Source organism: Pelodiscus sinensis, chromosome 10, assembly GCF_049634645.1.
Source record: "Pelodiscus sinensis isolate JC-2024 chromosome 10, ASM4963464v1, whole genome shotgun sequence".
Lineage (NCBI taxonomy): Eukaryota > Metazoa > Chordata > Testudines > Trionychidae > Pelodiscus > Pelodiscus sinensis.
Window position 1 is genome coordinate 10622622 of NC_134720.1, and position 24346 is coordinate 10646967.

A 24346-nucleotide genomic window follows, 5' to 3' on the forward strand; every position below is an offset into this window, starting at 1 on the left:
TAGGTTGGACATTAGGAAAAACTTCCTAACTGTCAGGGTGGTTAAACACTGGAATAAGTTGCCTACAGAGGATGTGGAATCTCCATCTCTGGACATTCTTAACAGCAGGTTAGATATACATCTACCAGGGATGGTATAGATGGTACTGGGTCCTGCTGTGAGGATCTCTTGATGTCACTTCCAGTTCTAGTGCTCTATGATTCAACGAAGAAAGTGAGATGTGTCTGGATTGGGACTCCTTCTCATAGAATACTGGAACTGGAAGGGACCTCGAGAGGTCATCGAGTCCAGATCCGCTGCCCTCATGGCAGGACCAAATACTGTCTAGACCATCCCTGATAGACATTTATCTAACCTACAAGTTTTCATAAACAAGTTTTCTCCCTCCTCCTTTGACACCCTTTTAGATACCTGCTATCATGTCCCCCCTCAATCTTCTCTTTTCTAAACTAAACAAATCCAATTCTTTCAGCCTTCCTTCACAGGTCATGTTCTCTAGATCGTTAATCATTCTTGTTGCTCTTCTCTAGACCCTCTCCAATTTCTCCACATCTTTCTTGAAATGCGGTGCCCAGAACTGGACACAATACTCCAACTGAGGCCTAACCAGTGAAGAGTAGAGCAGAAGAATGACTTCTCATGTCTTGCTCACAACACACCTGTTAACGCATCCCAGAATCATGTTTGCTTTTTTTTGCAACAGCATCATAAAATTAAACAGTAAAGAGACAGAATCATTAGGCGGGTTCAAGGGGCAGGCTGCCTTGGACACATTTCCTTCTCCCTCCATCTGGGACTGCACCAGCCCACAGGCATTCTTTAGGGAGGGTGAGACCTGAAGTCCCCTCCTCACCCTTATTCATACAGGAACATTGATGGATGTTACATTTTGCCAGGGAACGAGGGGAAAGTGCACAGTTTGCTGCATTCCTCTTTCTGGCTGGTGAGCACGGAGGGGAAAAATATAGAAGCTTGTCTCACCTGGTCCCAAGCTACTGTGATTTAAGAGAGCCTCTCTACCCCAAGCAACCTGCATAGTAAACCCCTTATCCCTAGGCCCACCCCAGAAGAAAGGTTTAAATGAAGTACAACAAAAATTAATCGAGTTAAGGACCTGATCATGTCAGGTAAATCTTCTAGCAGTTTATAAAATTCATTTAGCCACTGCCACAGGTTTAATGCTCCTACCTTTACACCCAGTGGTGGGGGGAGGGGGAGGAGGGAGCTATGCAAAGCAGATCAATGGGTACGTCTACACTACAACGTTAATTTGAACTAACTTAGTTCGAATTAGTTAATTCAAACTAAGCTAATTCGAACTAACGGGTCTAGACTAAAAAAACTAGTTCGAATTAGCATTTTGCTAATTCGAACTAGCATGTCCACACAGAGTGGACCCTGAACCAGGCTTAAGGATGGCCGGAAGCAGTGCCGGCAGGACATCAGACGAGGACTTAGAGCGTGGAGATGCTGTCTCACGCTAGCCGAGGGCTGTGCTTAAAGGGTCCCGACCCCCACCCCGGACAGACAGTTCTCAGGGGTGCCCCGCTTGCAAAGCAGTCCTGGCTTGGAGTGCCCAGACTACCCACACTGGGCACATCACAGCACTCGGCCATCAGACCGGCTGCACTTGCTGCAGGCTGCCATCTGGGGAGAGGGGGTAATTGGGGGGCTGCAGGAGAGCTTCCACCCCCAGAAGCCCGCAGAGCCAGCCCAGTCCTCCCCATAGGGGGCTCGTACCCCATTCCTCCCTCACCTCCTTCCACTTACCCTTCCCTAGCCCCCCTTCCTGATGTACAAAATAAAGGACAATTGTGTTCAAAAATAGAATCTGTCTTTATTGAACAAAACTGGGGGAGACTGGGAAAAGGAGGTGGGAGAGGGGAAGAGAGAGGCTGGGAGAGGGAAGGGCAACGACAATGATCAGGGGTTGGGAACAGGTCCCATATGAAGAGAGGCTAAAGAGACTGGGACTTCTCAGCTTAGAAAAGAGGAGACGGAGGGGGGACAGGATAGAGGTCTCTAAAAGCAGGAGTTGGGTGGAGACGGTGCATACAGAAAAGTTCTTCATTAGTTCCCATAAAGAAGGACTAGAGGACACCAAAGGAAAGGAATGGGTAGCAGGCTTCAGACTAGTAACAGAAAGTTGTTCTTCACAAAGCAAAGAGTCAACCTGTGGAACTCCTTGCTGCAGGAGGCTGTGAAGGCTAGAACTAGAACAGAGTTTAAAGGGAAGTGAGATCAAGTCATGGAGGCTGGGTCCATGGAGTGGTATTAGCCAGGGGGTAGGAGTGGTGTCTCTGCCCAAGGTTTGTGGAAGGCTGGAGAGGGATGGCACGAGACAAATAGCTTGGTCACTGTCTTTGGTCCATCCCCTCCAGGGTCCCTAGGGTTGGTCACTGTCAGCAGACAGGCTACTGGGCTATATGGACCTTTGGTCTGACCCAGGACGGCCATTGTAAGCTCAGGGCTCAGGGGTCTCACTGGACCCCCTTGATTTTCATGCACTCCTGCTCCTGGGTGGCCAGGATGGCAGCTCTCCTGCCCTAGTCGGCCACTTTCCTGTGCCTAGTGCGGAGGTCGTGGACAAGGTCCACGATGTCCGCACTAGCCCAGGCGGGTGCCCGTCTCTTGCGGTCCCGGGCAAGCTCCCGGGAGCCACCAGCCTGGTCTCGGGAAGAGGGGGAGGGCTGGGGGGCATCGGGTGGGTGGCTCGATCCGTGCCAGGTGCAGGATCTGCTAGCTGGGTGCTGGCAGGCTTGCACCTAGCACAGGCACCGTAGCCAGCCCGTGCCCCTTTAAGGAGTCCGGGGCCGGGAGGGGGGCATACGAGTTTCCCTGGTGTTGGCCAGAGTAGCCACCAGGGAAACCCGGGGAGGACTAGCCTCCCACTAGTTCGAATTAAGGGGCTACACACCCCTTAATTCGAACTAGCAAGTTCGAACTAGGCTTAATCCTCGTGGAATGATGATTACCTAGTTCGAACTAAGTGCTCCGTTAGTTCGAATTAAATTTGAACTAACGGAGCGCTAGTGTAGCGCCTATGAAAGTTAGTTCGAACTAACATCCGTTAGTTCGAACTAACTTTGTAGTGTAGACATACCCAATATGATTCTACCCTTTTGGGGATAGGGTGGCAGGATTCTGGAACTGTATGCCTGGGAGACCTTGACTTCTGCATGCCAAGAAGCTCAGCTCTGTAAAGGTTAAAAAAGGATAAAAGGAAGGCATGGGACTGAGAGAAACACTTGAAGACACACAGCTCTTTTCTAAGCCATTCCTCTTCATGCAAGTGTGGTTCAAGTGCTATGGATGCTACTGCAGCCACAGAATATTCCTTCCTCTCACACCATGGGACTCTGATAAGCCACACCTGACTTAAGAGCATCATGGGGGACAGAATCTGCTCTTTATTTCTCATTTCTAATATAAACATGTAACAAAGTAATATAAAAAAGTATACATATTTCACAGCAAAGTATGCCCCTGCCTTCTACAAACACTTACCCAAAGAGTAACATGAGCACTCTTATTGAATTCATTGGAACTACTCATGTTCCTAAGTGCTTGTAGGAAATAACATTTTAGAATACTAAGGGTCATGCCATCTGCTCCCTAGGCTTGCCCCTCCCCCTGGTTGCTTTTGTTTTGCTGAGAGATTCTGTTGATGTTGATGACATGTGTCATTCTGCCGTCTGGCAGGAAAAATCATATCTATATCTATATCTAGAGAGAGAAAGAGAGAATTTTGCATTCCTCACAAATATAATTTAATGTTGTCAAAATACATTACTCAGTTGTTAAATCATCTCTTTCTCTACATTAGCAAAAAGAAATATCACATTACTTCCAGAAAGTGCACAGGAGTACAGGATCTGTTGAAAATGCCCCGTCTAAACTGCCGGTTTTATTCAAAAAGCCCCATTTTTAAAAAAGTGGCAGCTGCCATTATGCAAATGAAGTGCAGGATATTTAAATCCCGGCTTCATTTGCACGTTTCGATATGTCTAATTTACATCCCTCTGCCGACAGAGGAGTGTAGTGAGTAAGGCTATGTCTAAACAAGTACCATTCAATGCATGGTTAATAGTAACAGAAATTTTAAATTAAAGTGAGCAGATATACTGCAGCAAGTAATTGGCTCTGTTACAGTTTTGTCCCACCTACAGCATCAGAAAGCTTTTAGAGCGTACAAAAGGACTATCCAAAATTATAATAAAAATATAGAAATCCATTATTTTGCTACATTTTAAATTAGTCTGAAAAACAGGAACATTATGACAACTATGAAATCAAATGTTTCTTATACAAAGTTACAAATAACACTGTTCCACATTTAAAAATTAAAATGGCCTTTGTTACTAGACAGTTCTAAAACAAAAGGAGGATCTTGCATTATAATCACCTTAGAAAAATTAATATTTCAGAATTCAACAGTTATCAGTTCCTCAACTCGGAGGAGATAGCAACTGAATTCAGGGGAATTATATACTCTACTCAGACTAAACACTAGCATAGTATAGTTTTTAATCATGAATCCAGTTGTGCATTGCTACACAATTTGGGGAGATTCTTTCTAAAGCTATTTTCAACAAGCATTATAGGACTAGGATTCTATTTGGGGTGATGTGAAAACTGTAGACATACCAATTCCAGTAATAAACTCATATACCAATATATCTGATGTATTGTTTCATCCTCATAGTTTCGATCTGGTGAAAAGCCATCCTACCTTGATATTAAACATCAAAACTAGCATACCTTACTTACCTTTACTGCAGTTTTAGGAAGAACTTACTCAAGCAAATAGTCTCACTGAAGCGAGTGACATGATATTTTATAGCAAGATGTTTAACTGAACATTAGTTTTTCTCTTCAATTACTATAAGTTAATCAGTTTGAACAGTTTTTCATTAAGTTTTAAAGGTTTTACCATCTGAATAAGTATAGTCAATCTGAATGTAAGTTTTTGGACTTGTAGTTTTAATTAAGGCTCTGATCCTGGAAACACTTACATATATGCTCAAAGTTGACATGAAATGTGTTTACGATCACAGCCTAAATTTGAGACATGGAGAGAACTTAAGAAACTGTGGCAGAGAATACAACAATAAATTAACTAGCCCCATGTAAGGGTTTTTTTGGCTTACCCCAACCTATCAAACTTGTTTACTACTTTCCTTTACAGTTCTTGATAGATTATAGAGATGTTCTCTTAGAAGTTTTTCAACTCAGAAGGAATTCAAGCACATTGTCTGCTGGAAGTTAAAAAGTGCGTGGGAACTGGTTTTTCCATGTTTAACTTTTAAATTGCTATTAAAATCTCACTTGAGATATTGGGTCTTTGAAAACAAAAAGTGTGAAGGCCCAAATCCACAAAGAGATTTAGACGCCTAGCCTCCACTGAAATCAATAGAAGTAAGGAGCTTAAATACCTTCGTGAATCTAGGCATAAATGCCCAGTTTTATAAACCAAAGTTTAGACCAAGAAACCAATGTTTCTGTGTTCAAGCACAGTTTTCCTCATCATTTGCCTGCTACATTTTTACATTGCCTTTGCCATTTGCTTTACCTGAGCAACATCTTCAAGTTTGTTCCATTTTACAGACAGCAGAAGTTTTGGCAGTGATTGTGGGAAATTCTCACGACAATCATATCGCAAAGTCCAAATAAGATCCATTTCATTTTCACAGAGTTGAGTCAAGGGGTCTCTTTCCATAATTTCTTTTAGTTCAATATAAAACTTCTTGCCACCTCGACCCTAGGTAAATAAAGTTAGCAAAGTAAGTTCAAGAATCACCAAATTTATGCCATACAAGATTCACACTACTCTAATAATCGGTGATAAAGCTACATTAGGAAAACAGTAGTATTAAGTGAAATGGATTCATTTCTTAGATCACAGCGGTATGATGATCAGATTTGTGCTTCAGATCATACATTTCTGGTCATAGCAAAACATTCATACATCATACTCGAAATTCAGATTATAAATCTACCTGAAAAAATTATATACGTCTGTATAAATAACACTAGATGGTGATATTGCCATTTTCCGATTTAAATGAGGGAATTCCTGTTTTAACAGCAAACATGTTTCCCATCTGTCAGCTAAACAGTGTCATAACACCGCAACGTTTAAAAGGCAAATTAAAATAAAAAGTTAATGCACTTCCAACCATAACAAAAATGAAATATTGGTTTTGTATGTAAACATTAACATTTTATTTTCTAATACAGATTTTGCTTAGTCTCAATTATCATAACATGTTCATTTTATCACAGAATCAAAAGAAATGAAGAGTTAGATGGGACCTTTACAAGACATATACTATCCCGCAACACTGAGACAGAATTAACTATACACACATGATCCCTGACAGATGTTTTCCTAAACTGTTCTGAAAATCCTCTAATATCAGGGATTTCATAACCTGCATAGGTAACTTGTTCCAGTGCTTCACCATCCTATGTTGATTGTTATTATAGGTTAACAGTTGATTTGTTGAGGAATTAGTATAAAAACTTCTGTCATTCTTGTCAGATTAGAGTGGATTAAGATTTTTTTTTTTAAGAGAGGGTTTCATTAAAAAAGAATACCATTCTCCTTTCTTGTAAAAATTCAGTTGGACCAATGAGCCAAACTGAACACAATATTGTTTGTGTATCACAAACAACTTAACTTCATAGGAACCCTATACAGATTGTTACTAACTGACAGAAAAATCAAGTGCTACAATCATTACTATAGTGATAGAAATATAGCCGTGTTAGTCTGGTGTAGCTGAAACAAAATACAGGACTATGTAGCACTTTAAAGACTAACAAGATGGTTTATTAGATGATGAGCTTTCGTGGGCCAGACCCACTTCCTCAGATCAAATAGTGGAAGAAAATAGTCACAACCATATATACCAAAGGATACAATTTAAAAAAATGAACACATATGAAAAGGACAAATCACATTTCAGAACAGAAGGAGGATGCGGGGGGGAGGGGGAAAGGAAGGTGAATGCCAGTGAGTTAATGATATTAGAGGTGGGGAAGGGTAGATGTCTGAGAGTTAATAGTATTAGAGGTGATAATTGGGGAAGCTATCTTTGTAATGGCTAAGATAGTTGGAGTCTTTGTTAAGTCCCCTGCGGAGAGTGTCGAATTTTAGTATGAATGCCAGTTCAGAGGATTCCCTTTCAAGTGCAGATTTGAATGTCTTCTGAAGTAGGATGCAGGTTAGCAGGTCATTGAGAGAGTGTCCTTTCTGGTTGAAATAACAAGCAACTGTTTTTTCTTTGCGATCCTGTCTAATGTCTGTTTTGTGGGCGTTGATTCTTTAGCGAAGTGTCTGAGACGTTTGTCCAATGTACGTAGCAGACGGACACTTTCGGCACATGATAGCATAGATTATATTTCTGGAGGCGCAGGAATATGTATTCTTGATCTTAGATCTAAGAATCAAGTACATTCATACATCATACTCGAAATTCAAAGTAGGAATAAGAGATCCTCCAGAATAGGGCTTTATTCCGGAGGATCGGGCCAGTCTAGACGCTTTTTTCCAGCTTATCTACAAGCCGGAAAAAAGCGGCGGACATCTTTATTTAAATCCCGCGGGGGATATTTAAATCCCCCACGGATTTCCCTATTCTGAAGTTTAAAATTAGCATGCCCCTTTCGGAAAAGGGGCCAGTGTAGACGTAGCCTAACAAAAAAAGTGACCATGTTAGTCTGTAACTTTAAAAAATGAACATTCATAGACTCATAAAACCATAGAGCTGGAAGAGACCTCAGAAGGGTAATCAAATCCAGACCCCTGCTCTAGGCAGGACCAATCCCAACTAAATCAACCCAGCCTGGGCTTTGTCAAGCCGAGACTTAAACACCTCTAGGGATGGAGACTCCACTACTTCCCTAGGTAACCCATTCCAGTGCTTCACCACTCTCCTAGTGAAATAGTTTTCCCTAATATCCAACCTGGACCTTCCCCAACACAACTTGAGACCATTGCTCTGCCATCTGTCACTACTGAGAACAGCCTCTCTCCATCCTCTTTGGAACCTCCCTTCAGGAAGTTGAAGGCTGCTATCAAATCCCCCCTCATTCTTCACTTCTGCAGACTAAACAGACCCAACTCCCTCAGCCTCTCCTCATAGGTCATGTGCTCCAGCCCCCTAATCATTTGGTTGCCCTCCGCTGGACCCTCTCCAATGCGTCCACATCCTTTTTGTAGTGGGGGGCCCAGAACTAGACACAATACTCCAGATGTGGCCTTACCAGAGCCGAATAAAGGGGAATAATCACTTCTCTGGATCTGCTGGCAATGCTCCTCCTAATACACCCTAATATGCCATTAGCCTTCTTGGCTATAAGGGCACACTGACTCATATCCAGCTTCTCATCCACTGTAATCCCCAGGTCCTTTTCTGCAGAACGACTACTTAGCTGTTTGGTCCCCAGCCTGTAACAATGCTTGGGATTCTTCTGTCCCTTGTTGAACCTCATCAGATTTCTTGCATGTAGAATAGTGATAGAGATGCAGCCAAGGAAGTGGGTCTGGCCCACGAAAGCTCATCACCTAATAAACCATCTTGTTAGTCTTTAAAGTGCTACATAGTTCTGTCTTTTGTATCAGATTTCTTGTGACCCAAACCTCCAATTTGTCTAAGTCACTCTGGACCCTATCTCTGCCCTCCAGCGTATCTACTTCTCCCCTTAACTTAGTGTTATCAGCAAACTTGCTGAGGGTTCAATCCATCCCCTCATCCGGGTCATTAATAAAGATATTGAACAAAACTGGTCCTAGAACTGAACCTTGGGGCACTCCACTAGAAACCAACTGCCATCCTGATATCAAACTGTTGATCACTACCTGCTGGGCCTGGCCTTCTAGCCAGCTTTCTATCCATCTTACTGTCCATTTATCTAATCCACATCCCTTAACTTGCTGGCAAGAGTATTGTGGGCACTTCAGAGATAATATAAAGTATATATAAAAACCATGTGCTTTTGTAGGTAAAACCCACCTCATCAGATGAGCTGGAATGGAAATTACAGTGTATACAAGAAAAGCAGTTGTTATACATACACTGGTCAATTGTAGGACCAGTGTTAATTAAGCTAATTGAGAGTCAGCTGGGTGTGTCCCATATATAGCATTTGATGTGTAAATGTAAATATTAAAGGTGGGGGAAATTGCATTTGTAGTTCATTAACCAGTTAATATCTTTATTCAAGTCCAAAATGTGAGTGTCAAACTTGTAAATGAATTCCAGTTCAGCAGTCTCCTTCTGTAAATGAGTAATAAAATTCCTTTGTAGAAGAATGGGTACTTTGAAATCCATTACTGAATGTCCTTGGAGGTTACAATGTTCCCCTATAGGTTTATGTGTATTACCATCCCTGATGTCTGATTTATGTCCATTTATTCTGTGTCACAGAGACTGTCCAATTTGGTCAATATACATAGCAAAAATACATGGCAAAATTTAAATACCCATCTGGGGAAGTGACATAACAGATTGACAGAGCCACACAAGTACCCAGAAATCATCTACTTCAACATAGGCCCAACAAGGAAAATAACAGAACACCACTGGTCACCACCTACAGCCCCCTGCTTATACCCTTCCCTGCTCATCATTGAGAATATACAACTTATCCTGGAAAATGATTCCTCATTCTTACATACTTTGGGACACAGTCTAATTCTCATCTACAGACAGCCCCCGAATCTTAAGCAAATACTTACTAGCAAATATAACACCATACCACAGATACTCTCATCCAGGAACCTACCCCTGCAACCCCGTTGCCAACTCTGTCCACATATCTAGAAAAGCAACACCATCACAGGACATAACATCAGGGACTCACAACTGTTCATCCTCTAATGTAATCTATGCCATCAAGTGCCAGCAAGGTCTCTTTGCCATGTATATTGGCCAAATTGGACAGTCTCTGCAACAAAGGATAAATGGACACAAATTCGACATCAGGAATGGTATCACATAAGCCGATAGGGGAACATTATAACCTCCCTGGACATTCAATAGTGGATTTAAAAAGTAGCCATTCTTCTACAAAGGAATTTTACCACCCAAATACAGAGGGAGACTGCTGAACTAGAATTCATTTACAACAGTGGTCCCCAACGCGGTGCCCGTGGGTGCCGTGGCGCCCACTGGGGCATTTATGTGCGCCTGCTGAACAATCTGGGCTGGCCCCGCCCCCGGGCGTGCAGCACATGGCAGTGCTGGCACCTGGTGCATGGGCGGCCCCGCCCCAAGGCACGTGGTGCATGTGCGGTGCCGCCTCTGGTTGTGTGGCGCATGCATGGCCCCGCCCCACGGCGCGCTGCACACGCGCGGTCCCGCTCCCGGGCGCCCAGCAACCCCAAAAGGTTGGGGACTGCTGATTTACAAGTTCAACGCTAATTTATCTTGGGCTCGAGTAAGGGTTAATGCACTCCAAAGGCAACTTCCTCCGCCTTTGATATTCACATTTACACACCAAAGGTTATGAATTGGACACATCCAGCATGACTCCCAATTAACTTAATTAACACTGGTCCTACAATTGACAGGTAACTGTTTTTGTTATATATATCCTGGATTCTGTAATTTCCACTTCAACTCATGTGATGAAGTGGGTTTTATCCACAAAAGCTCATGATACATTTGTTAGTTTCTAAAGAACAAGCAGTGCTCTGGCACCTTATTCTAAACATGAAACAGGTCTTACTGTAAGCAGAATAGGTATTTTCCAGTGTATGAATGTATGAATTTAATGAAGGTCTCAGATCAATCCAGCTAAATAATGGAGGGTTTTAGTATAACCTGAATACATATACTTTTTTTTAATTGGAATACCACAATCATAATAAAACAAAATATTCAGATTTTTTTATCCTGAAAATGCTACTTTCAGGTTGGATACTTACTGCCATACCAACATTCTCACTGCTTTTTGCAATCTCAGCTGCCTTTTCAAGTATCTGCAAAAGAATTACAGTTTAAACATTAGATTGAAATAAAGAATCTGACTACATCCTGAGGGAAAATTTTACAAAGGTCAAGTGGTAAAATGACACAACGTAAGTTCTCCTTTAGTTAGAGAAGTAGTAGTTACCTTGTACAGTAACGATGACTCTTTGAAAGGTGTCCCCTCGTGGGTGTTCCACTTCAGGTGCTGGTGCGTCCGTGTGCTAACAATCTGAGACATTTCACAGTAGTGCCCTGTCATGCCACTCATATGCTGTGCGCTCATGGTGATGCTGTTGGTGCCCACTAACTGTGTGCATAACATGGATCTCTCCATTCCTTCTCTCCCATGGAAACCTATATCCAGCATCCAAAGTAGGGGAGGAGGAAGAGTAGTGGAGCATCCACAGGGACAGATCTTGAAGAACTATCATTACTGCACAAGTTGAGTAACTTTGAGCGCTGTCTCTGTGGGTGCTTCACTTCAGGTATATGTAGAATAGTATCCATGCTGAGCATGTTGGCTTTGGAGCCATATCTCTAATGTAGTAGAAAGGACAGCTAGTCCTCTGTGGCTGTAGGGATCGTCTCTCTCGTTATGGCATAGTGTTTAGCAAAGGTGTGCTCTGGGGACCAGGTTACTGCGCCACAAATATTGACAGGTGGAACATTTTTAAGGGAAGCTGTAAATACCAATACTGCAGAATGGACTATTAATGTCTGCAACAGTTATTTGTTATGAATCAGATATTGGGTATCCACTCAGATATTGGGCATGCTCAAGGAGATCCACTTGGACAGCTGCTGGGAAGATAGGACTTCAACCTTGGAGTGTTCAGCTATGGGCAAAAAGAATCTAGTTGATTTACACCAGAGCTTAGTCCTGTCCAGGTAAAAGGCTAGAGAATGGCAGATGTCAAGCATAAGGAAGGATTCTTGCAATGCATTCTCGTGCAATTTGGGAAAAAGTTGGTAAATGGGTAGGTTCATTGATATGGAAGGAGGATGCTACTTTAGGCAGGAACTTGGGGTGAACTAATAAGATAACTTTTTCTTTAGTGAAAACTGTGTAGGGAGGGTCAGCCATCAGGGTGGCTATTTCTCCAACACGTCTGGCTGATGCGATTGCCATAAAGAATGCCACTTTCATGGACAGGTGGATGAGAGAGCATGTAGCCAGAGTTCAAAGGGGTGCCCTGTCAGGCTCTTGAGGACACAGTTCAGGTCCCAGGGTAGTGAGAGCTCCTTAACCATGGGGCATGGGTTCTGAATGTCAATGAGAAAGTGTTTTGTGATGGATTGTGAAAAGCTGTGATGGAAGCCAAATGGACATTTAGCGAGCTGAAAAAAATCCCAATTCCTTCATGTCTAGTAGGTAGTCTAGTAGGGAAGACAGAGGAAGGTGAAATTTGTTGTCTCTGTTGACACCATGCCAAAAATTGCTTCCACTTGTGGAAGTAAATCTTCCTGGTTGTAGAGTGGTGGCTATTTATTAATATTTGCTTTACTCTTTCTGAGCAGGTGTTTTTGGCATAATGGAGCACGGAGCAGCCAGGCTTTGAGGCAGAGCCTTGATGGATCCAAATGCAGAGTGTGACTGTGATGTTATGATAACAGATTGGGGTAGCATGGTAGTACTTACTTGTGGGGTGCAAAGAGTCAGCTGCTTGAGGTAGGGAACCAAGTCTGTCTGGGCATAGTTGGTACTATTAGTAAGACGTATGCTTGGCCCTTGCATATCTTTTGGATTACTCATAGTATGAATGGGTGACAACTTGAGAAGCAGTGATCATGAGATGGTAGATTTCAGGATCTTGAAAAAAGGAAGCAAGGAGAGTAGCAAAATACACACCCTGGACTTCAGAAAAGCAGACTTCAACTCCCTCAGAGAACTGATGGGTAGGATTTCCTGGGATGCTTACATGAAGGGGAAAGGAGTCCAGGAGAGCTGGCAGTATTTTAAAGAAGCCTTATTGAAGGCACAGGAAGAAACCCTCCCGATGCGCAGTAAGAAAAGCAAATATGTTAGGCGACCAAATTGGCTTACCGGGGAAATCCTTGGTGAGCCTGAACACAAAAAGGAAGCTTACAAGAAGTGGAAACTTGGACAGATGACTGGGGAGGAGTATAAATATATTCCTTGAGAATGCAGGGAAGTTAACAGGAAGGTGAAAGCGCAATTGGAATTGCAGCTAGCAAGGGATGTGAAGGGTAACAAGAAAGGTTTCTTCAGGCATGTTAGCAATAAAAGGGTGATCAGAGAGAGGGTGGTGTCCTTACTGGTTGAGGGAGGTAATTTAACGACCCATGATGTGGGAAAATCTGAAGTATTCAATGCTTCTTTTGCCTCTATCTTCACAGACAAGATCAGCTCCCAGACTACTGCAAGAGGCAATGCAGTATCGGAAGGAGGTGGGCAGCCCACGGTGGAGAAAGAACAGGTTAGGAACTATTTAGAAAAGCTAGACATACATACATTCATGGGTCCGGATTTAATGCATCCAACGGTTCTGAGGGAGTTGGCAAATGTCATTGCAGAGCCTTTGGCCATCATCTTTGAAAACTATTGGAGACTGGGAGAGATCACAGATGATTGGAAAAAGGCAAATGTAGTGCCCATCCTTAAAAAAAGGGAAGAAAGACAATCCAGAGAACTACAGACTAGTCAGCCTTACCTTAGTCCCCGGAAAAATCATGGAGGGGATCCTCAAGGAATCCATTTTGAAGCACTTGGAAGAGGGGAAGTGATCAGGAATAGTCAACATGGATTCAGGAAGAGCAAGTCATGCCTGATCAAACTGATTAGCTTCTATGATGAGGTAACTGGCTCTGTGGATATGGGAAAGTCAGTGGATGTGATATACCTGGGCTTTAGTAAAGCTTTTGATAGTCTCCCACAATATTCTTGCCAGCAAGTGAAGAGAGTATGGATTGGATAAATGGTCGGTAAGATGGATAGAAAGATGGCTAGAACGTTGGGCCCAACAGGTTGTGATCAACGACTCGATGTCAGGTTGGTGATCGGTTTCTAATGGAGTGCCCCAAGGATCGGTTCTAGGGCTGGTTTTGTTCAACATCTTTATTAATGATCTGGATGAGGGGATGGATTGCACCCTCAGTAAATTTGCAGATGACACTAAGCTAGAGAGAGAGGTAGATACACTGGAGGGCAGGGATAGGGTCCAGAGTGACCAGAACAGATTAGAAGATTGGGCCAAAAGAAATCTGATGAGGTTCAACAAGGACAAGTGTAGAGTCTTGCACTTGGGAAGGAAGAATCCCAAGCATTATTACAGGCTGGCGATCGACTGGCTAGGTAGCAGTTCAGCAGAACAAGACCTGGGGATTACAGTGGATGAGAAGCTGGATATGAGTCAAAAGTGTGCCCTTGCAGCCGAGGCAGCTAATGGCATTATTAGGTTGCGTTAGGAGGAACATTGCCAGCAGATCTAGAAAAGTGATTCTTCCCCTTTATTCGGCTCTGGTGAGGTCACATCTGGAGTAGCGTGTCCAGTTCTGGGCCCCCCACTATAGAAAGGTTGTGGATGCTGGAAAGGGTCCAGCGGTGGGCAACCAAAATGATTAGGGGGCTGGAGCAGATGACCTCAGAGGAGAGACTGAGGGATTTGAGCTTATTTAGTCTGAAGAAGAAGAGAAGAGTGAGGGGGGATTTGACAGCAGTCTTCAGCTTCCTGACGGGAGGTTCCAAAGAAGATGGAGAGAGGCTGTTCACAATAATGACAAATATTGTGATAGCATAACAAAGAGCAATGGTCTCAAGTTACAGTGGGGGAGGTCTAGGTTGGATATTAGGAAAAATTATTTCACTAGGAGGCTGGTGAAGTACTGAAATGGGTTACCTAGGGTGGTGGTGGAATCTTCATCCCTAGAGGTTTTAAAGTTTTGGCTTAAAGCCCAGGCTGAATTGATTTTGTTGGGATTGGTCCTGCCTTGAGTAGGGGGCAGCACTCGATGACCTCCTCAGGTCTCTTCCAGCTCTATGATTCTAGGATTCTATGAATGGTATTGACGGAAAAGCATATAGAAGAGGTTCTTTCCACGGGTCAAAGAAGGCATCGCCAAGCAATCCCCTTTCCAAGCCTGCCCTGGAGCAAAACTATAGAAAGCTTGTGGATGCTGGTTTATGTGAGCTGCAAATAGATTGATTTGAGTTCATCCTGCCTGGGAAAAATATTGTGGAGAGCCATAATGTCGATTTCCCACTTGTGCTGTTCAGAGAAATGGCAGCTGAGATTGTCCATCATGGTATTGAGGGAACCCAATAGGTAATTTGCCATGGGTGTCACATCATGCTGGATGCACTAATTTCATAACTTCACTGCTTCCATATAGAGGGAGTTCATCCGTGCTCCTCCTTGTCATATGATGTAATACATACAGGAAGTATTGTCTGTGAGTTCTGTATCAACAAGAGGAAGTACTGGCTTGCATTGTGCATTGCTCTCAGTTCCAATAGATTGATGTGTAGCATAGATTCTTGAGGACATTGCTTTCCCTGAACTGTGTTGATTTCTACATGAGCTCCCTACCTGAAGAGGGAAGTGTCCTAATGGAATAGAATCATAGAATCCTAGGGCTGGAAGAGACCTCAGGAGGACATTGAGTCCAGCCCCCTGCCCAAAGCAGGACCAACCCTGACTAAATCATCCCAGCCAGGGCTTTGCCAAGCAGGGACTTAAACTCTAGGAATGGAGATTCCAGCACCTCTGTAGGTAACCAATTCGAGTACTTTAGCTCCCTCCCAGTGAAATAGTTTTTCTTAATATCCAACCTAGACCTCTCTCACTGTAACTTGAATGGGATGGAATGTCTGGGGGTATGTCTACACTACCACCCTAGTTCGAACTAGGGTGGTTAATGTAGTCAATCGAAGTTGCAAATGAAGCCCAGGATTTAAATATCCCGGGCTTCATTTGCATCTTGCCGGGTGCCACCATTTTTAAATCCCCGGTAGTTCGGACTCCATGCCCGCGGCTACACGCGGCACGGAGTAGGTAGTTCGAATTAGGCTAATTTGAACTACCGTTACTCCTCGTGGTGTAACGGTAGTTCGAATTAGAAAGCCTAATTCGAACTACCTACTCCGTGCCGTGTGTAGCCGCAGGCACGGAGTCTGAACTATCGGGGATTTAAAAATGGCAGCGCCCGGCAAGATGCAAATGAAGCCCGGGATATTTAAATCCTGGGCTTCATTTGCAACTTCAATTGACTACATTAACCACCCTAGTTCGAACTAGGGTGGTAGTGTAGACATACCCTTGGAGAGTATTTTGGGGTTGGGTCCACTGATGTAGGGAAGAGAACATGTTGAGGTACTGATATGCACTTGTTCAGCTTGTTATAGGATAGGACATATACTGTGGTGAGCCAGGTCTGAAGGCAGCACATGTGTAGCCTGGAAAACTTCAAAATGTATTGTTATGGCAGCCATATGCCCCAGAGTTTGAAGGCAGGTCCTTGCTGTAATGAAAGGGCTGAATTGAACTGTATTGATAAGAGTGGTGAGTGTGTTGGGGAAATGTTGCCCAACCAGCGTAGAATCCAGTATGGCTTCCAGGGTCTGAGTTGGTTCAAATGTTGACTTTTGGAAGTTAATTTGGAGCCCCAGATACTGGAATAAAGCAATTACCGTGTGTATCATGTCTCTTTGTGTCACCCTTATTTGGCAGTCATCCAAACAAGGGAATACAATTATCTCTTGGACAATGTTGCAACTACTGCTCATGTCTTGGAGAAGACCCTTATAGCTGTAGATATAAGGGGAGCTGAAGGGGAGCAATTGGTATTGACAGTGTTCTGTGCCAACAGTAAAACAGAAAACATCTGTATACGGGATGGATCACTATATGGAATAACGGCGTGGAGTCCTGGGGCACCTTATAGACTAACTGAAGTGTTGGAGCATAAGCTTTCGTTGGCAAAGACCCACTTCGTCAGATACATGTAGTGGAAATTTCCAGAGGCAGGTATAAATATGCAGGCCAGAATCAGGCTGGAGATGACGAGGTGGATCAAATCAGGGAGGATGAGGCCGGGTGGATCCAATCAGGGAGGATGAGGCTTCATCCTCCCTGATTGGATCCACCTCGTCATCTCCAGCCTGATTCTGGCCTGCATATTTATACCTGCCTCTGGAAATTTCCACTACATGCATCTGACGAAGTGGGTCTTTGAAGTGTTGGAGCATAAGCTTTCGTGGGCAGTTAGTCTATAAGGTGCCACAGGACTCCTCGCTGCTTTTGCAGATTCAGACTAACATGGCTACCCCTCCGATATATGGAATATGCTTTCTAGAGAATGAGGGCTAAGAACCAGTCTCCCCTGCCTAGGGCTGGTATGTTAATGGGAAGTGTTACCATTTTGAACCTTCGATTGCATATAAAACTTGTTCAGTCTCCCACGATACAGTATCAGTTTCCAACACTGTTTTCTTTGCTGTAAGGAAATATTTGGAGTAAACGCCTCTTCCTTGGTGAGGAGGTGGAACTAGCTTCACTGCTCCTACCTATAAGAGATGTTTCACTTCCAAGTGTGAGGTTCTCATGGAAGGGGTTGCTGAACAGGGACAGGGAGGGGAGTGGATGTTAAAGGGATGGAGTAACCAACAGGACAATCTAAGACCTATTGGTCTGATTCTACAGTGGCCCATTGATGGAGAAACAACTGTAGACAATTCACAAACTGAAAGTTGGGTAATGGTGTTGCTTCTGGCACCAGGGGAGAGATCATTCAAACCCCTGATTGAGCTTTCAAAATTGCTGCTTAGATGTACATAGCAGAGATGTAGTGGCTTATGGGTGCTGTGGTCTACGTCTTTGGGACCAATGTTTTTGCCCAGGTTCAAATGGTGTCTGTAGATGTCTCTGGGTCTCTGGCAAAGAGTATACCTTCTCTATTTATTTGGTGGGTTGTACATCCTCTAATGTTGTACGGGACTCTTTCACAGTATGCAGGACTTTGTCCATTTTGGAAGCAAAGAGGGGAGTTTTGTCAAAGAGGAGATCCTTGACCTTCATTGTAACTCTTTGGGAATGCCTGAGGCTTGCAGCCAGGAAGCTTTCCTCACGACTACAGCAATAGTATCCATCACCTCTAAGATCATTTGGAGAGCGGTGTGTGAAATTGTCTGGCTCTCCTGTATTATCAACTAGAGATGTGGTCGCTTTTGCTTAGGAAGGTGCGGAAAAAGCTCCTGGAGTTCTCAATAATTAATTAGTATGGTCATAGTCAGCCAACAATGCAGAGTAATCAGCTACAAAAAGCTGAAGAGTGGAGGAGGAATGGACTTTCCCTGCAAACAGATCAAGATGTTTATGATCTTCATCCTGTGGCATAGAGCGAAACTGGGGATGCTTGGCTCAGTGATGAACAGGATTCACAACCAGAATTCTGGTTGTGGACTGGAAAATAAAAAGTCTATGTTTTTGCCTGTACAAACTACTTCCTCTCCACTCTTATTCAATTGGAGGTACTGATGTCACTGTAGGCCATATTGAGTCAGCTGGCTATAAAAAATATCTTCATTAATAGGCAAGGCAATTTTTGCGGTGGTTGAGGGCTGCAGGATCCTAAGAAATTTATCATGTTTCTCCTGGGGTTCCTGGAGGTCAATCTCCAGGGCTATGACTACCCTTCTGAAGAGGTCCTGAAACTGCTTCAGGCCATTTATCAGAATTGCGGTAATTGGTACAACCGCCTCATCCGATGAGGAGGAAGAGTTATGCAGAGGGACTTTTGCTCATCATCTGTTGTTTCATGGTCATACTCCTTGAGAGGTTCTTCGTCTTCTACTATCAACCCTGTATCTTGGGTCTGGTACTGGAGGGACAGGATTGCTCTTTTCACTGGTGTAGATGGTGCAGTATGAAGTTGTCTATAGGGGAACCATGGGTCCCATGGTGGCCAGTGCCTGTGATATGAAGGTGGTGGAATGCTCATTGTTGCCCACACCAGTGATGGGCTGGTATATTGTGAGTCTGCCTCACAGGTCCCAGTTCACTGGAAGGTCCTCTCTGGAAAGGAGAATAATACTCAGAAGAAAATCTGATATTCTGAGGTCCTATATCTGGGTCACTGTATGAGATTGATGGTGTCGGAAATAAAGGCAGATGAGTGGTGCTTAAGAATGGTGATTATGGCACCGAGTGACCCTCTATGCCACTGTTTATGGAAGGAACTGTAGTAGTGCCAAGGACTGCTTCAGGGAGATTCTTGTTTACTGACAGTTTTGCCCTCTGTGGGAGTCATAATTGTTGGCACTAAGGTCTGTGCCAGTGTCAGTGCTGGTGGGGTCAGCATGTCAGTGTGGGTCAGCTTCAGTGCCAGATCCCAGAGCAGCATGTGCCAGATCCCAGAGCATAGTTGGTGCTGTGGAAGAGATAGTCTCAGCTCCAAGTCTGCCCACTTTTGTGCCATCAGCTCCCGGCTGAGGGAGTACAGTAGGGGCCTGGCTTTTCAGCAGTGCTGACTCTGTTGGAGGTTGGCACTACAGGCTAAGATCTAGTGGGAGAAGCTCTCGTCTACTGAAAGTCTTTATTTGAAGATGAGAAGGAGCACTTCTTCAAAGTGGTGAAAAGACTGACGTTTCACTTTATCCTTAAGACCTGTCTTATGTGAAGGCCAAATGAATTTTTCCATCAAGATCATTTTTAAGTGGAGTTATCTGTCTTGCCTCACTCTAACCTTTAAATTGGAGCAGTGAGGGCATTTCAGTAAAACAGGGCCCTCTCCAAGGCCCCTGACACAGGATGAGTGTCAAGAAATAGGCACTAGGACCTTACAAGTGCTTTTAAATCCTAGTGAACCAGGCATGGTGGTTGATCAAGGGATGGATGAAAAAAATGGGGTGGGGGTTTCCCAATGAGAGAAAAGGCTCCAAATTAAAAAAAAAAAAAAAAAAAAGAGCTTTGTGGCTTTTTTTTTTAAAGGAGAAAAAGGGGTCTAGTAGAAAAGTGGGGTAAAGGAAATTCAAAGTTTCTAACTAGTATTTTTCAGGTGAGCAAAAGGCAACTGTGTGGAGCTCTGTCTGCCGTACAGGATGATAGAGAAGGAATTGAGGAAGCCGCACTGAATGCACAATCAACGGGCACCAACGGTACCAGATGCTGACTCCGCATATGCAGCGTGGCAGAAACTATTATGAAAAGTCTCTGATCACCAGCACAAGGATACACTAGGGCTGTGCCTACATTGGCGTGATCTTGTGCCAAAGTGGCCACCTTTGAGCAAAAACATGCTGCCTGTCTACACTGGTGGGGAGTTCTTGCACAAGAACACTGATGTTTTAATGTGTGAAATCAGTGCTTCTTGCGCAAGCACTATGATGCTCCCACTCAGGAATAAGCCCTCTTGCGCAACTGTTCTTGTGCAAGAGGCTAGTGTAGACAGGCAACATGAATTTCTTGGGCAAGAAAGCCCCATGGTTAAAATGGCCATCGGAGCTTTCTTCTGCAAGAGAGCATCTACACTGGCACGGATTCTCTTGCACAAAAGCACGTCTCTTGCACAAAGGCACATGCCAGTGTAGACGCTCTCTTGCGCAAATACTTTAACGCAAGAACTCTTGCGTTATAGAGTATTTGTGCAAGATCATGCCAATGTACACATAGCCTAGCAGCTGAAGTGGAGCACCCACAGGGACAATACACGAAGAACAACAGATTTTTACTTATATGTGCTATGTCACAGAGCAGGGGTGATACAGCAGGTGAAAGAGCTTGATGGAAGGGGAAAGAGGCAGAGAGTCAGCAATCCTGACTAATTAGGGGCAGCTGAGACAGGGCAGCTGCAAAATCAATTAAGGCCCAGGTGAAACTAATTGGTGCTGCCTGGAGGCCTATTTAAGAACTCTTCCTGTGAGTGAGGGAAAGGAGAGCTGTGAAGGAGTTTGGAGAGTGGAGAAGGAGTTTGGAGATAGAGAAAGACATCGGAGGAGCCAAGAGAATGGCATCAATCTTGTTAAAGACTACAGGGAGACAACACTGTGACGTAGTGGGGGTACTTGCTGGGCTGTGGTGACCCCTGCTGTCTGGAGCAAGACCCAGCAGGGAAAACCTCACTATGCAAAGGTAATGCCAAACTTGTTGAACCAGACACCCCCCATGGAGAGGAACAAAGGAAGGTGGAATGCTGCCCTGGCTGGGGGGCAGGGCTGGAAGAGAGTTAGTTAGTTCCTATCTGGAAAGCAGGGGAGAAGGAGCTGGGGAGGGGGGCTGGGACTCCCCTATCTCAAGGGGAGCACTGAGGCCTCTTAGCCCCAGTTCCTGTAACCAGATTACATCTGTGCTGTGCTGTATCCTGGAGGAGCAATAAACCACCCTCAATTCCACTGGCTGGTGGAGTCTGTTTGTGCCATTTCGGGGTGCAGGAGACGGGGGACCCCCAACGCGCCGTCACAAAGACATCTCAAACTAAGGCGAGTGAGCCATATACTGTGACTCCTAGACTGTGGGACAGTGGGCTGAACAGGAGTCAGGGGCGCAGGAGTGGGACTGACCCTGCCACATATGGTGCCAGGAGTGGGATATTTCGCTGCAGTGAGACCTTGCAGCAGACCCGCCTAAGACAGAATAGGCCACCCTAGTAAGATGGGAGAAAAACAAAATGGAGGATGTAGTAAAGGCCCTCATACAAGCCACTGCAGCACAGCAAAAAGGCTCAGATCCGGGCTCAGATGGCTGCCCAGCAGGAGTCAGTACGACTACAGCAGAAAACTAACTAGCTGCTGCTAAGCCAGGCTGCCCAAGATCAAGACACCTTGCAGAAGGTAATAATGCAGATGAAGGCTCTGGCCACTCATATGCATGGCTCAAATGGAGCACGGTCCCTGCGGGCCAGCAGTTTCCTCCAGAAAATGACAAAGGAGGACGATGTGGAGGCATTTGAGAAGACAGCCCTGCGGGAAGGTTGGCCCCGAGCCCAGTGGGCCAGCATTCTGGCTCCATTTCTGTGTGGTGAGGTCCAGAAGGCCTATTTCGACATGCCAGAGGAGGCTGCCACTGAGTATTCCCAACTGAAGGCTGAGATCCTCGCCAGGTCGGGAGTAACCACTGCTATCAGAGCTCAAAGGTTCCATGAGTGGCGATACAGGGAGAGCAGAGCACCAAAGGCACAACTATTTGACCTGATCCACTTGGCCCAAAAATGGTTGCAGCCGGAGACCTACAGCCCGGAGAGGATTGTGGAAGTTGTCCTGGACCGGTTTGAGGGGCCTACCACCCGATCTGCAAGCCTGGGTCAGCTAAAATGAACCCTCCTCATATGACGACATGGTAGCCTTCGTGGAAAGACAATTAACGACTAAAGGACTTTTGCAACCCCTCAGCAAAGAAATCCAGAGAGTTAAGAGAATTGGACTAGACCCAAAGGCCCGTGGCTCTGAACCCTCGAGTAAGACTTGGCCGGGGAAGAGGGAGACAGAAGCCGTAAATGGACTTGGGGACCGGGAGCAAGAAGGTCAGGGGGTAAAACCCAGTAGCCCAAGAAATAGGGGGATTCCCTGGGTAGGGTATTGATGCTGTGCATGTGGGGAGATTGGGCATATAGCGGCACACTGTCCAACCATAACAGAACCCATGCAGTGTGACCTAGGAGACCTGGGAGGCCCCTGCAATCTCATAAATTTGGCAGGCATAGCAATGGCCGCCTATCTGTACACCCGATCCATTAAGATGAATGGAATAGAGACCATGGCCTTGGTGGACTCAGATCACACTGGTCTCCAGGCAGCTGATGGAACCAGACTAGCTGACCCATGCCAAGCGCACAGGGATCTCCTGCGTCCATGGAGATGTCTATTACCTTGTTGTCCCTGTACAAATAGAGATCCAGGGGAATGTCACAACGGATGCAGTGGGGGTAGTTCCGAGGCTCCCATGCCCAGTTGTGATTGGGTGGGACTTCCCTGTATTTAGTGACCTGCTTCCTACAACTGAGGGAAAGGAAGATAGCTCCCTCCCAAGTTTTCATGAATTTTCCCAGGACCGTTTTTCTGAGCCTGAGAAACCCTGGAAATCAAAGCCGGAATGGAGGGCAGCCAAGAAACTGGGTACTCGAATTCTGACCCAGAACCTAAGGCCAGGCCCTGGCCAGGAGGGAAACTGATGATGAAGCACTGAGAGAGGTAAATGAGCCTGGGCCTAACTCAGCAGGGCCCCAAGATGGAAGAGGTCGAAGGTTCCCCAGAGCCCAAGCAGGTAGGGCCCTCGCTTGAAAATTTTGGACAGGAATAGGCCAACGACCCGCTATATCAAAACATTCATAAAGAGGTAATTGAAGTAAATGGGATCCCTGTAGAAGGAAGGCTGAAGGGCCCTAGACCCTATTACATTATCAAGAGGGATCTACTGTACCGAGTGTTGCCAGGCCCAGGACAGGAGGTGGAACAGCTCTTGTTGCCGCAGAATCACCAGTGAACTGTGCTGGACCTAGAACACACTCATTTATTCGGGGGTCACCTAGGAGTTGAGAAGATCCTAGACTGGATTTTACGAAGGTTCTACTGGCCCGAGGCATATATGGAGGTTCGGCGATACTGTGCCTCTTGCTCTGAATGCCAGCTTCGTGGGCCCCAGCTGCACTTGAGAGCCCCACTGATACCCCTACCTATTATTGAGGTCCCTTTTGAACGCATCGCTATGGACCTAGTGGGCCCGTTAGAAAAGTCAGCCCGAGGACACTGGAACATATTAGTGGTCCTGGACTACACTACCCAATACCCATTCTAAGACAATAGCAAGGGAGTTAGTTCAAATCTTCGAGGGTAGGGATACCCAAAGAGATCCTAATCGATCAAGGTATTCCCTTTGTGTCTAAGTTAATGAAGGACCTATGTGCACTACTCCACATACGGGCTCTGAGGAAGTCAGTATACCACCCGCAGACGGATGGCCTCGTCGAGCGGTTCAACCGCACCCTCAAGGACATGAACCACAAGGTAGTAAGTCGGGACAGGAAAGATTGGGATGACCTAATCCCATACCTCATGTTTGCCATTCGAGAAGTACCACAGGCGTCCACAGGTTTTTCCCCATTGGAACTGCTATATGGGCGAAACCCCCGGGGCCTTCTAGACCTTGCCAAAGAGACCTGGGAGGAGCAGACAAGCCACGGACACAATATTGTAGAGCACGTCCTGCAGATGAAGGACAGGATCGCGCGGATAACCCCCATTGTAAGAGAGCACCTAGAAAAAGCCCAGCAGGTCCAAGCAAACCTACTACGACCGTCGGGCAATGGTTCGGAAATTCCAGGTGGGCAATTGGGTAGTTGTGCTGGTCCTGACAGCAGACAGCAAGCTCCTTGCCAGGTGGCAGGGACCCCATGAAGTGAAGTCATAGGGGAGGTAGATT

The 24346-nt window shown here is 45.1% G+C and overlaps 1 protein-coding gene across 6 annotated transcripts in view; it reads right to left on the reverse strand.

Moving 5' to 3' along the window:
• Window positions 1-24346, reverse strand: part of PIK3CB (phosphatidylinositol-4,5-bisphosphate 3-kinase catalytic subunit beta) — a 229428-nt gene that overhangs the window by 102325 nt on the left and 102757 nt on the right. For 5 of the 6 annotated variants that reach the window (XM_075937519.1, XM_075937522.1, XM_075937523.1 and 2 more), the window contains 2 exons: window positions 10937-10990; window positions 5573-5761 (listed from right to left, as the gene is read on the reverse strand). In XM_075937519.1, coding sequence (XP_075793634.1) covers window positions 5573-5761; window positions 10937-10990 — 243 coding nt within the window. The remainder of the gene's footprint in view (window positions 1-5572; window positions 5762-10936; window positions 10991-24346) is intronic. The other variant, XM_075937524.1, reaches the window with a different exon arrangement.